The following is a 15,286-nucleotide window of genomic DNA, read 5'->3' as shown; positions in this document are numbered from 1 at the left end:
GAGATTATGTGGACCAAATTTTATAAAACTGTAAATAGTGCAATTTTTTGAATTTTGATAAATGTACAGCAAAAAATTACTGTTTTTTACTCAATTCATGACCATTTGATAAATATGAGTTATTTCTGAACAAAAAAAGCATACATTTTTAGAATACTTATAAAATACAGAAATTACAAATTATTTAACAAAAAACAATTTATGTTTATCTTTTAAAACAAAAAAGTTATGTCTTTCTTTCTAAAAGGACAATACGGCCACAAATCCGAATTTTGAGCAAATATACAAAATTTCGACCTCATTTAACTCAAAAAGTAGCACATGAAGGTATATTTTTTATTACATATTTGATTTAATCAGGTAAAAAATAGCCTATATGCAAATTTTCATCAACTTGTAAATACAGAATCAAAACTGTATCGTATGCCCTTAAATTGCGTTGTTCATTGTTTACATGCATTAATTCGTTAAATAAGAATAATTTTGAAGAAAAAATGTCCATTAATACGCAACGATTCTAGTTACAACTAGACTTCCTGAATAGCTTGAATGACTAGTTCATTTTTCATACGAGGATGACTTCATGCAAGAGTTTCTGATGACGACTGAAAAGAAGCTATCATTATCTTGAAACTTCACGTTCCATTATATAGATGATGTCATCTCACTGAATATCGCAAAATTTGTGACAATGTTGGACTCAAAAGATACAGTTTACTCTATCACGTATCTTGAAATCGTTGATAAGGGTTGGTTGAGAACAAGTTTTAAGACAAAAGAGATGAGCATAAAACAACCAATAAAAACACCCCTGACTACCAAATTATAAACTTTTCATTTCTATGTAACAACATTATAGCAAAGCCTGCATATCTATACTACTAAAGGAGAGACCGATATGAGCCTCAACTCCTCCGAAATAAAGGCAACTATAGTATACCGCTATTAAATAATCATCAATCGATTTACTAGTAACTGAAATAAATCCGGGTCACAAAGCAAAAACTAGGAAAACGCATCAACTATAAGAGGAACACAACGATATAACAGAAACACAGAACTGCTATAAAAACAAACGCCAACATACAAAGAAACAGATTATTCGATACCAACTGCCATATGCCTGACTTGGTACAGGACATTTGAAGAAAAATGGTGGTTTAAGCATGTTTTAAACCAGAGTTCAAATGCAAAGTTGAAATCATCCCTTTGAAAATTTCATGGACGCCACTACGAGTTGGTTGCAATTATGAGATATCTGTTTCGCCAGATGACGACTGATAAGTTCCATCGACGTAACCAAATTGCCGTCATTTCTGCCGTGAATGTCACCAACCGAATAAGGCTTGGCACCGATTTAGGAAATACATGAGTCACAAGACGGGTAAAAGAGAGTCGTGACTACTAACACAAAGGTTCCTGGTTCGTTTCCGTTCCGTGATGAAAATTTCAGGGACTGAATTTTCGGCTCTTCCTTGACACCATTTGTGAGTATGGTCTTGAGGAAACGATGAAAGTCCGTCGGAAGGGGACGATAAATGGCTGACCCGTGTTAAGAGAGAGCCATATCTCTTGCACGTTAAACACACCTTTGTAGATTTCGAAAAAGAGCAGGCTAATGCCGCTACAAGGCAGCACTCGCATCCGCAAAGTGGAAAGCGATTAATTTAAGTTGCAAAACTTGTTTCCCAATCCACTATAAATAAATATGTTTAAACTAAGACGGGTGTAACCTGTGGAACATGATCTGCCTACCCTTCGGGAGCCCCTGAGTTCACTCAAAACATGTTTTGGGGGTTTGTGTTACTCAATCTGTAGTTTTATATGTTGTGTTTTGTATACTGTTGCTTGTCTTGTTCGTTTTTTGCCTGTCTTTGTCAGTTCGTTTTTAATTATGAGTTTGATGTCCCTTTGATATATTTCGTCACTATTCAAGTAGTAAAAGGTTTAAAAATTGTAGATCAGTGTAGCTAAATGTATCATGATAACGATTTGGTTCTATATATATATCATCGTGAGCAAATTAAGTTATTTTCGCGGATATTTGTCTTATTGCGTTTATATTCTTCACTTTACTTTGAGGTGATTTTTTGGCTGATTTTCATTACTGCAAGTTAATGTGTTTAAAGTAAAATAATACCAAAGGGAAAATCAACATCTCAAACCATGAATCAAATAAAGTTAATTAAAACCATGAACAAAATAAAATTAAAGTCCAAGAGATGAACAACAGTCCAAAAAACACAGCATACCATGAAAACGAACACTCCTAAAACAGCGAATAATCTTATGAGGTCAGGAAGGGTATTTTACTTTTTTATTTTGTTATTTCACAACTGCTTATAGTGTTTTACATACACAATGACATGCATTTGTATTTTTAAAGCTTATGTAGAAAATACTCAAAGCATATTTTATTCAAATAATTAAAGCGATTAAACTTCTAAACACATTTAATATGACTTACTATAACACGATTTTAAACTAAATCAGAAGCAGCCGCATTTTATTTAGTTCGTTTACATCCCGCTTTAGACAACCAAGTGTTTCTAAACAAGGTTACTTATTTCAATGTTGCCTACGATTTAGTCGCAAAGTAATGTTTGCATTTAAACAAGATTACAAAAAGTAAAACCGTTTGACTTCGTAAAAAACATATTTTAACCTCAATTACCTCGCATATATTCTTTTCTTACTTTAAATACCCCTTCTTTTATTATGGAAAATCATTCTCCTCCCTGATATTCACAATTAGCGATGTGCTATTTTAACATAGATTAACAAAATGATCGCTATTTGCAGATGGCATATTTTTGGGCAGCTGCAAACACTTCAATAGAAGGCTGTTCCATGAACAATAATAATTGCATCTTAAAATTACAAAACAAATATTCCTTGACCTAAAACATATACATTTATCTACTTTTTTTTGCATTCAAATATCGATTCCCCAAGATCTATTTTGCTTTTTGAATAATGTTTCATTTTTTTTAGGATTTGTGATAAATTTCAATTTTCGGGAAATTTTGCGCATCGAATCTCGAATTTTTTGTTTGATTTGGAAACTATGTATCATGTTCCATAAAGTTCATATGATCTTCTGGAAAATTTTATGGTACAAGAATTAGAAAATGGCGTTTTATTTAGTAATCGCAAAAATTGGAATTTTTGTTCATGACCTTTGACCTTGATTTAACAAAAATTGCACCATACGATTTTTTTACGACCGGGCAAAACAGAAAGTACAGATTAACAGCTTTCGAATAATATATAATACAGCCGTGTGTTAGGTGGGTGCATTAAAGTCGTTAACTAAGCGTCTTTTTGAAATAAGTCACTCGCCTATAATCTGAAGTAGAATATTTAAGAACATCAAAACCATTAATACATAAAACTATTTAAACACCATTTGTTGAATAGTAATAATTTAAATTAAGGGACAATAACTCTTGGACTAGTAAACATATTATCATATACTGAATTACTAATTATTGTCCTAATAACAGAACATGTTTATAGTTCAAATATCAATGTCCCTTTATCTATTCTACTTTTCAAAAAAGAAATTTAATATGTAATATATTTTTAAGCAAATATAGGCAGACATGTTTTTGACTTTAATTATTATGATGCAGCCTTTTTCACCTATTAATTAATTCCCTAAATTTGACAGCTTAACACAAAACTATAAAACAACCTGGCATTCTTTAAGATCAATATATAAATGAGATAGCTGTACAGTTATATGAAAATCTAAGTTGATTTGAAAAAGTTATAAAAAAATGAAAGGTGACCATCTGAACTTAGTCTAAACTTAAAATTGTAGCTTTTTTTCAACCTATTAACTAAATCCATAAAATGACAGCAAAAAACCAAAGTACTAAACAGCCTGGCATTCAGTAAGATCAATATAAAAATGATATAGCAGTAGAGTTTTATGAAAATGCAAGTTGATTTGAAAAAGTTATGAAAAAAATTAAAGATGGCTATCTTGAAATAACCAAAAACTGAAAATTTAAGCTTTTTCTTAAACCTTTTTATTAAATCCATAAGAATGACAGCAACACACCAAACTACCAAACAACGAGGCATTCTATAAGATCAATATATAAATGAAATAGCTGTAAAGTTTTATGAAAATCCATGTTGATTTGAAAAAGTTATAAAAAAATTTAAAGATGACTATCTGGATTTAGCCTAAACTGAAAATTTGAGCTTTTTTTTAACCTTTTTATTAAATCCATAAGAATGACAGCAATACACCAAACTACCAATCAACATGGCTTCTATAAGATCAATATATAAATGAACTAGCTGTAAAGTTTTATGAAAATCCATGTTGATTTGAAAAAGTTATAAAAATTTTTAAAGATGACTATCTGGATTTAGCCTAAACTGAAAATTTTAGCTTTTTTTATAACCTTTTTATTAAATCCATAAGAATGACAGAAATACACCAAACTACCAATCAACCTGGCATTCTGTAAGATCAAAATATAAATGAAATAGCTGTAGAGTTTTATGAAAGTCCATGTTGATTTAAAAAAGATATAAAAAAAATCAAAGATGACTATCTAGATTCAGCCTAAACTTAAAATTTGAGCTTTTTTTTTCTTACCTATTAATTAAATCTATAAATTTAACAGCAATACACCTAACTACCAAGCAACCTGGCTTTCTATAAGATCAATATATAAATGAGATAGCTGTAGAGTTGTAGGAAAATCCAAGTTGATTTGAAAAAGATAGAAAAAATTTTGAAAGTTTACTATCTGAATTTAGCCTTATCTAAAAATTTGAGCCTTTTTTCTTACCTATTACTTAAATCCATAAATTTTACCGCAATACACCAAACTATTAAACAACTTGGTATTCTATAAGATCAAAATAATTTAAAAGATAGTCTGAACAGAAAATTCTAGCTTTTTATTCCTTAATTAAATCCTTAAAATTGACAGAAATAAGCCAAGCTACCAGTTTGTTGAGACATCTTTTGAGTGCCTGCAAAAGAAATATCCTACAAACCAATAAAATTGATAGCAAAATTTTTCCTATAAAATATGTTTTGGCCCATCCACTAAATATTTAAAAAAAAGTTCTTGCCCATCCAAATATTTTCACAAAAAAAGTGCTTGCCCCGCCCCAATTTGCACCGGCCCATCCATCTGATAAATATTGAACGGTCCCTTATCATTAATACAAGTATTATTTAGTACATATGAAAAAAAAATAAGCAACAAAACTATAGAAGATTTAAGTTTAATAAATCTAGCATTCATTTTAAGTTTAATAAATCTAGCATTCATTGCTGTTTTTCATGTAACAATAACGCAATGTAACCGTAGCCTCAATAATTATTGTTACATTCGTAATTAATCAGTTCCATAACCAACTTTGCATTCCGGCAATTAGTCTCCAATGTAACAATAATATTTTTGTTATTGTTACATTTCCATGTAACCGTAGCCAGTGCCTATTTTAAGACTACTAACGTAGTTGACTATGTATTGATGACAAACAATATTCCTACAACTTTTGCCATTTGGAAAATCTATAAACTACTTGTCTTTATAATTTTTCGGCGATTAAACATTTCATACATTTGTTCTTTGACAGCTTATCCAAAATCTCAGGGGATAATAAACTACATAAAGATTCCTAATGTGCCCTACTTCCTATGTGCATCTTCAAAACTTTTGGATAAATCGACGATCATTTAAGGTTTTTCTGATCATATTTTTTGTAATTAAGAATTAAAAGTATGAAAAAACTGTCCAATTAGTTATGAATAACATAACATCCAGCTAGATAATAACAATGGCACATATTTCAGCATTTATTGGGTAGAACACAAATCTAGGGTGCTCGCATAAGGCAGCTTAACTGCCTAAAAATTGATGAAAAATGGGAAAATCATCAAAATTGGGTATTTTCAAAGCATCCGTAGCAAAAATAGAAGTGCACAACTATATGATTTTTTTCTTTACCAATTATTTTTTTACAGTCTTATACACCCAAAAATCAGAATAAGAAAAAAGTTTAATTCTAGAAATTTTTGGCTCCTCAGAAGTGTACATCTTTTAACTAACCTGGATTTCTGCCAAACTTGGACAAAAGCTTGGTTTATGATCAGAAGATGGTATCTTGAAGTAAATTTTCTTAAAAAAAAATAATATTTTTATTTTCATATTTTCCTTATATATGGACTTATTTTTTCTTCCAGTTGTCGGTAACATTACATAAAATCTGCAATTAAAGTTCTTAAAACATTTATTAGATTCATAAAGAAGGCGAGACACTGGGTTCTGTGGAACCCTTGCATATTTTAGAGGTATTCTGTATGCATTAGGTCTACTATATTTGGTGTCTGAAATGATTGTAAGATGTACATATCCATCTAGCAGGTGTAATCTGACCTTGGCACCATTTTCATCGTTCAGTGGTTAAAGTTTTATGTTTTGATCTGTTGTTGAAATACTGTATGCAAAAGGTCTACTAAATTTTGTGTATGGTATGATTGTAAAGTGTATATGTCCAACTGGCAGGTGTCATATATCTAACCTTGACCTCATTTTCATGGTTCAGTGTTTCAAGTTCAGTTTTTGTGTTTTAGTCTGCTGTTCTAATACTGTATGCAATAGGTCAACTATATTTGGTGTTTGAAAACATTATATGATGTACATGTCAGTCTGGCATGTTTTATTTGACATTGATCTCATTTTTACAGTTCATTGCTAAATGTTAATTTTTCTTTTTAAATTCTTATAGCAATAGGTCAACTATATTCGGTGTATGGAATGATTTATAGGTGTATATGTCTGTCAGATAATTATCATCTGACCATGACCTCAATTTCATTTTCATTGGTCAATGTTAAGTTTTCCTGGTTAAATTTGTTTCCTTGATGTGCAATAAGCCAACTATATATATTTATAGCATATTTGGTATATGGAATGATTGTAAGGTGATCATGTATTTCCAGTTTGGTTTATCTCAACTTGATTTCATTTTCTTGGATCATGTTCAATTGATGTGATAGTTGTTGTAAAGCTTTATATTTAGGACTATAAACATAATATCAGTGGTTAGTAAAGAAGTAGAGATATTTCAGCGTGTGCACTCTTGTAACACAAGGGGGCATTATATGTGTCTTATATATAAAGTAACCCTGTCCACCGTTTTTAGCTTAATAACTTGCAGTTGAAATAAAGACAAAATGATGAATTAGTAAAACTAATTTATTGTATAAGAAAACCAGAAAAATAAGAATGATGATCTCCATGGACTTTTTCTTTAGCACTACTTCTATGTTTGATGTACACTTGATCCCTCTTTTTAAGCTCAAGAATCCAGTTATTAGTACTGGAGCTGGCCTGATGAACACTTGACCTGCTGGTGAACCCCACTGAGAATATGTTGTTGTTTTTGTACAAATAGTAGTGGACATGGGTTGAAGCAGATCCCATCAAGACACACGATATCATATAGACTCCATTTTCAGGTGCTGTAAATACTCCTGTCTTTGGATTATAGGCATGACCAATATTTGTTGTCACTTCTTCAAATTTTAATACATCATTTCCAGTAAAAGATTTTACTCCTTTCAGGAAAGCAAAAAATGCTGCTCCCTTCCTGTGTCCTGAAAATAGATATAAAACTTGAAGTGTCTTACTTGTGATGTTTCTTGTTGTTATTTGGTGGCAGATCTTTTTAGTTTCTATTGTTTAATTACTAGTAATAATTCAAAAAATTTTGATTTAGAGCTTGACTTATAGTTAAGAAACCTGTCTATTGTCTATTGTTGAAGAATGTGTGTAAACCTCAAGATGCATTTTAATTATTTGCCTCTTTTTGTCTAATTCTCATTAAACTAAACCGTACATCTCCTTTTAGCCATACTGAATTATTATTGAATCCTTGCATACATGATTTGGCATAACTAATGTAAATATAAAATTGTACTTACCGGTACTTTTACAGGAACATTTATTCATTCCCATCAACATTTTTAACAGGTCTTCTGTTATACAGGTTGTCTTTCCTAAAACAAATTGTAAAAAGCAAAACTAAAATGGGAAATCACTTGTATTAAATTTTTCTTGAGTATCATATTGGTCTACAGCCTGGATCATTACTGTTAAACATATTATTTTCCTGAACAATTTATTTTTGCGAGTAGAAAAACTATGCGAATAAATCATATTGAATATGTAAAACTTGGATCTTTATTTTAATTATGTTAAAATACATCAAATAAATAAGAAATTCATGAAATTAAATAGACCCAAAGTGAATAAGAAAGTGTAAAACCTGAAATAAAGTATTGCCAAAAAATAGTTGGTTTACAGAATTATACTTTCATATTTGTAACTGAGGTGAAAAAGATATGTTGATATAAATTCAATTGACCACTTTCGAGTTCATCTGTCACCCTAATGACAGCAGTGCTGATTGTCAAATATGAGAATTTAATTTGCCGAGTAATTCATGCAATATAGAATTTTAGTTTTCCGACCACTCATTCAACATTTGAACGGAAGTGACTATGCCCCTAAACGCATGAATGATGTTCACTAAAACAAAAGTTATTGAAGAAAATGCATCGAACTCGAAAGTTGTCTATTGAGCCATACAGTTACTTAATAATAAAGTTTTCCAAAACCTTACCTTGCACAGCATCACATTGACCAGCCTCTACATGATAACAAGTCCATAATACAGTTACAGCCATAATTACATATGACAACATATTGGCTGGATAAAGTCTCATTCACAGTTTGCTTATTAGTCGGTGATGAAGACACATGTAATGTTAGATTACTAAACACATATTTTTAAATTCACTTGTAAATTAAGAGTGTTGCATGTTGATGAAACAAAATCCTGTCATTAAAATGAAAATTGATACATTGAATAACATGTTGCATGAAATATTATGAAAGTTTATATCTTGACTGAATGGTATAACAACAACCAATTTAAGGATTTGGCTGCTCTTGTTTTACACTTTTTGTCAGATATCCAAAATCCGCTAAATTGTTTGGTCGAGGTACTTTTTAAGAAGTTACAGTCCAATCAACTTAAAACTTACTACAAATGCTACCTATGACATGATCTTTCCAATTATAATGCCAAATTATAGTTTTTACCCCAATTTCAGTCCATTGAACATAGAAAATGACAGTGTGAGTGGGCCACTGTGTACTATGGACAGATTCTTGTTAACAAATTGCCTTTCTGACAATAAAAGTTGGCCCTAACCTCATTACTATGATCATTAGTAATTGGCAGATATGGGTAGCACAGAGGTATTTCAGTAACAAAGAACTTTAATGAGAATGGCATTTTATTTTTAGCCATGACCGCCATGTTTGTCGATTGCTCAAAACTTCAGATACAATCTATAAACTAAATACCATAAGAAATAATTTGTTAAAGTTTGGAGGTATTTGGCCAATTAGTTTGGGAGAGAGAAGTTTTTAAAAAAAATTGTATTTGAAGTTTTGAGCCATCGACAAACATGGCGGTCATGGCTAAAAATAGAACATAGGGGGTCAAACACAGTTTTTGGCTTATATCTAAAAAAACTAAAGCTATTAGAGCAAATCTGACATGAGGTAAATTTGTTCAATTGGTCAAGATCTATCAGCAATGAAATTTTCAGATGAATCGAACAACCCATTGTTGGATTACTGCCGGTATATGGTTAAATTTAAGGTTAGGATCTCAACTGTTTCCAAGTTCTCAATCAACAGGAGGGGTGGGGTGACCGCAGGGACTTCCCCTATATATATTTATTTGATTTGTTATTTAGTCTCATACATGAGTATATATGGTTACGTGATGAGGATCTCGAATGTTTCCAAGTTCTCAAACATGAGGGTACAGTGACCCTAGGGACTCCCCCTATAATTCAATTGATTTGTTATATTGTCCAATACAGGAATATATATGGTTTATGGAGGGGATCTCAACAGTTTTCAAATTCTCAAACAGGAAGAGGTAGAGTGGCCCCACGAACTCCACCTATATTTCATATGATTTGTTATATTGTCCCATACATGAATATATATGGTTTAGGGGTGGGGATCTCGACCGTTTCCAAGTTCTCAAACAGGAGGGGTGGGATTACCCACAGGGACTCCCCCTATATTTCATTTGATTTATTATATTGTCACATACATGAATATATATGGTTTAGGGGTGGTGATCTCAACTGTTTCAAAGTTCCCAAACAGGAGTGGTGGGGTGACCCCAGGGACTCCCCTTGTATTTCATTTGATTGGTTATATTGTCCCATACATGAATAAATATGGTTGAGGGGTGAGGATCTCGACTGTTTCCAAGTTCTGAAGCAGGAGGTGGTGGGTGACCCTAGGGACTTCAACTATATTTCATTTGATTAGTTATATAGTCCCATACATAAATGTATATGGTTGAGAGGTGGGGATCTCATTCGTTTCAAAGTTATCAAACAGGAGGGGTTAGTGTGACCCAAAGGACTCCACATACATATAATTTGCTTACATTCAGGTATCATATAATCTAGTTGCACTATATGTGTAAAATAAGAAACTTCCAGCTATTTTAACTGACCCATCAAAATTGAGAAAAAAAATACCCATTTAGTAATATGTTTACACTTTAAAAGCATCTAACTTGCTTTACCAACATTTATTACTGAATACGAAAATTTATACTGTCACCAGGACCATATATATTGGTAGATATACTATTCCAAGCTGTCAAAAAGACTCACATTGTATTGGATTTTGACATTAAAATTTGTCAAAAAGTAATTTTGAGTTTTCTATGGATACCTATGGATCTTCAGAACGCTGGCACAGTTGCACCATTATATTCTGCTCTACTTCATCATCATTGTATTTAATTGTACGTTTCTCACATTTTCAGTACAAAATATTTTCTGTTTTTTCATTCTTTTACATATATCTTTTGGTTTTCAATTCTAGTGTTTATATTTGTTTACCATGCAAAGATGTATTTTGTCATCTGTTTGATTTTTTTAAATGTTCAAAGATCGCCAAAACCCGGAATTACCCATATCCGCTTCCGGAATCGGATCCAATATTAGAATTTTCTTCTCATGTCAGCCATTTTGTTTTCAATGTTGTGTCAGATACGATTTTACTCGAATTTACAATTTATTTGTCGGCGATTTTCTGTATAAAGCTAGCGGTCGAACAACATGAACATCGCTGTCATGAATAATAATGCTAAAAACAAGTTTTGAGATCGTTTATTAGGAGACTTTGGTGAAAAGGTTTGCAAAGTTATTTTTTTATTTCCTCTAAAGTCCTACATGTCGAGCGTAGCTAGTTACCAAGTCGAAAGTCTGACTGCAAAAATGGAAGTTCGCAGACCTCGGACAACCGCTAATTGAACCCCTCCAAATCGAAAAGATACAAAAATGTCATCTTATAATTTAAAATTGCCGCCAATCCGGAAGCGGATGTACTGCGCATGTGCGTGGAGAAAGACGTTGTTGACTTTGGCTCTCCAAATTTTTCTTGGGAACAAGTTATAAACTAACCAAATTTGTGTATTTTTTGCACTCAACAACATTTTTAGAGTTACTCTACACATTATGAGTACATCTGTTTGTTTTGAAGTTTCAATATTTTTAGTGACATAAATATATCAAAATACTTACAGAATAGATTTTTGAAATCAGTCAATCTGATAAACAAATATCCCGCCAGTTAGATCACATGATTCAATCAGCTGAAAGGTGACTTCCGGTGTAAACAAAGCACTCTCAGAAAAAGGCCATATATGTTTCATCATTACTAACATTGCTCATTTGTGTACATATTGTGACCCAGGGAAGCAACTGGGTACGAAGATAACCTCATCATAAGCTAACTCTAGTATCATATTGTGTGTCTTCACATGTCCTGTCCAGCCACTACGCCAGTAAGTCACTTTTCAACATGTTTCATCAGCAGTGTAGTATCCACTTTCACTTGCTTTCTCTGTTCTTATCTGTATTATTGTTTCAGATCACATATCATGAAATTTATACTAAAACTGGGTATGAAGAACATGTGACTAGCTCAGGTATCACTTTTTGTACATGTCAACCATTTGTTATATCATCTTTCATACTACATGTAGATAGAAATAATTTCTTAAGTAATGATGCCGGGTTTGGAACTATGGTAAGACTTATTTCATACCCTCATTCATCAGAAAATAATGAAAGGGTAACATGGCAATGCCACGAGTACTATACAAGCAAATTTATACCATTATACGTCATACAAAAATTATTGTCAAAGAAACACCCTAGTGACCAATTAAAACCAAGCAAATTACTGTTGTTCTTTATACTTCTAGTCATAACACAATCAAATGACATTGAAAGCAACCCTGGCCCAAGCAATGACAGCACAAGATACATGTGTGGCACATGTGATGATGTTGTGACTTGGGAACACAGAGGTATTGTCTGTGAAACTTGTGATCAATGGTATCATATTGATTGTCAAAATATACACAGTAACACATATGATTTGCTAAATGACAGCATGATTAGTTGGAATTGTTTAATTTGTGAAAATCCCAATTACAGCACATGCCCTTTTGACTTGCATGGTGCAAGTTCATCTAATCCATTTGAAAGTTTATACCATTATTCAAATGATGACTGTGGCATGAAAACGCCAACAAACTCTTTTAAACCATCTCACCAGTCTACACCAATACGTAAAAATAAAACAAAAACAAATTGTAAGACACCTCTACGAATACTTAACATCAATTTTCAGTCTATCAAACGTAAACAACATCTTGTTCAAAATATCATAGATAGCACTAAACCGGATATTGTTATTGGGACAGAAACTTGGCTTAACCCAACAATCAAAGATATTGAAATATTTCCTGAAGAGTACACACTATATAGAAAAGACAGAAAAAACCAGCAGGGTGGTGGTGTACTTATTGCAATTAAATCAGACTTTATAAGCGATGAAGTTGAAGACCTTACACCTGATTCTAAATCTGAAATGGTTTGGGCAAAAATTGAAATTAAGGGTAGCAGATCACTTTACGTATCATCCTTTTACAACCCAAAAACATCTGATGAACAAAGCATAAAGTGGTTTGATACATCAGTTAAGAGAGCTACTCAAATTAAAAATGCAGCAATACTAATTGGTGGAGATTTTAATCTCCCTGGTGGGATTGGAAAAACAAAATTCTAAAACCTAAATCTACCCACCAAAACATACACTATGATTTTGGAAACACACGGGATGATACCGGCTTGGTACAACTAATCGAATACACAACAATGAAAGACAATATATTAGACCTTATGATCACAAATTTACCAAACCAGGTTCCACGAATTGAAATCATGCCGGGAATCTCAGATCATGACATTGTCTTTATGGAATTCAAAATAACACCATCTAAATTAAAGCAAACACCAAGGAATGTGCCAATCTACAACAAGGCAAACTGGGAAACTATAAAAAAAAAGAAGTAATTAACCTACAACATACTATACAGGAAAAGGTTAATACACATACTGTTGATGAACTTTGGCTACAATTCAAAATAAAACTAAATGAACTAGTCAGTGAGCATATTCCACACAAAAAGCTCACTTCAAAAAACAAAACCCCATGGGTAACATTCGAAACAAGAAAATTAATGAAAAAAAGAGACAGACTCTATAAAAAGATGAAAAAATCAGGAAATGACAATATGAGAAACAAATATACTAGTAAGCAAATTAAACATCAAGTACAAAAACAACTAAGACAATCATATTGGCAATACATTGAAAATATTATTACACCAAAACCTGATGAAAACAAATTTTCAAACATGAAAAAATTTTGGTCATATATAAAAAGCAAAAAAACTGATTACAGTGGAATAACATCACTTAAGCAAAATGGGAAACTTGTAACAGACACACACAGAAATCCGATGCACTCAACAGGCAGTTTCAATCAGTTTTCTCAGAACCAAACAAAATCACTGCTACTGAATTTGAAAACAGTTTGAGTACATGAAACAAAAAAACAGCTTATCCTATCATGCCTGACATAAACATAACCATCAACGGTATCACCAAACTACTTTTAAATCTAAACCCACCAAAAGCAAGTGGACCGGACGAACTTAAGCCGCGCCTCCTTAAGGAGTTAGCACATGAAATTTCACCTATACTGTGCATCATATACCAGAAATCACTAGACACTGGCGAAGTCCCCACTGACTGGCGTACTGCACATGTTTCTCCCATCTTTAAGAAAGGGTCCAAATATAATCCGGAGAATTATAGGCCTATTTCTTTAACATGCATATGTTGCAAACTTATAGAACATGTCGTAGTTAGCGCAATCATGACACACGCAGACAACCATAACATCCTGTATCCCCTTCAACACGGCTTTCGAAAAAATAGATCCTGTGAAACTCAGCTTTTGGAATTTATAGATGATGTCACTAAAAATATTGAAACTTCAAAACAAACAGATGTACTCATAATGGACTTCTCTAAAGCTTTTGATAAAGTCAGCCATAATTTATTATCACACAAACTAAATTACTATGGGATACAGGAGAAAACAAATGCATGGATACAGGGTTTTTTATCATGTCGTACCCAAGCAGTTATTCTAGAGGGTGAGACTTCAGGCTATGTCCCTGTGAAGTCAGGAGTGCCTCAAGGATCTGTTCTGGGCCCAAGTCTGTTTCTATTTTATATTAATGATATTTCAGTTAGGCTAAATTCCACCATACGCCTTTTCGCAGACGACACTATTGCTTATCTGGTTATAAAATCTAACAGCGACTGCGAAACCCTACAAAAAGATCTTAACACACTAGGCATCTGGGAACATCTGGAAATGGCTTTTCATCCTGACAAGTGTAATGTTATGTCAATCAGTCGAAATAAAAATCCAATTACTTACAATTACACTCTACACGGCCATGTTCTTGAACATGTGGACAAAGCAAAATACCTAGGCGTGACAATACAATCAGACCTAAATTGGCACAGTCACATAAACACCATCTGTAACTTGTACACTAGGTTTTCTAAGAAGGAACCTTAACATCAGTTCCACCTCAGTAAAGGAATAGGCATATAAATCCTTAGTCAGACCATCACTAGAATATGCCTGTTCAGTATGGGATCCTTACTTTATTGAGGACATAAACAAACTAGAAAAGGTACAACGAAGGGCTGCTAGGTTTGTCACTAACCGACATAGAAACACATCAAGTGTTAGTGACATGA

At 32.5% G+C, this 15,286-nt stretch overlaps 1 protein-coding gene across 1 annotated transcript; it reads right to left on the bottom strand.

The window, feature by feature from the left end:
* Window positions 1–7,226: 7,226 nt before the first annotated feature.
* On the bottom strand, window positions 7,227–8,825 carry LOC143077965 (complement C1q-like protein 3). Its single transcript, XM_076253010.1, has 3 exons — window positions 8,668–8,825; window positions 7,967–8,041; window positions 7,227–7,639 (listed from the first exon to the last, which is right to left on the bottom strand). Exons 1-3 carry the CDS (start codon window positions 8,768–8,770, stop codon window positions 7,239–7,241), a joined length of 579 nt encoding a protein of 192 aa, XP_076109125.1. The 5' UTR covers window positions 8,771–8,825; the 3' UTR covers window positions 7,227–7,238.
* Window positions 8,826–15,286: the final 6,461 nt, after the last annotated feature.

The sequence above is a fragment of the Mytilus galloprovincialis genome, chromosome 6 (assembly GCF_965363235.1).
Source record: "Mytilus galloprovincialis chromosome 6, xbMytGall1.hap1.1, whole genome shotgun sequence".
Classification (NCBI taxonomy): Eukaryota; Metazoa; Mollusca; class Bivalvia; order Mytilida; family Mytilidae; genus Mytilus; species Mytilus galloprovincialis.
Note: the sequence above shows the minus strand (reverse complement) of the source record. Positions and strands in the feature narration are given on the sequence as shown.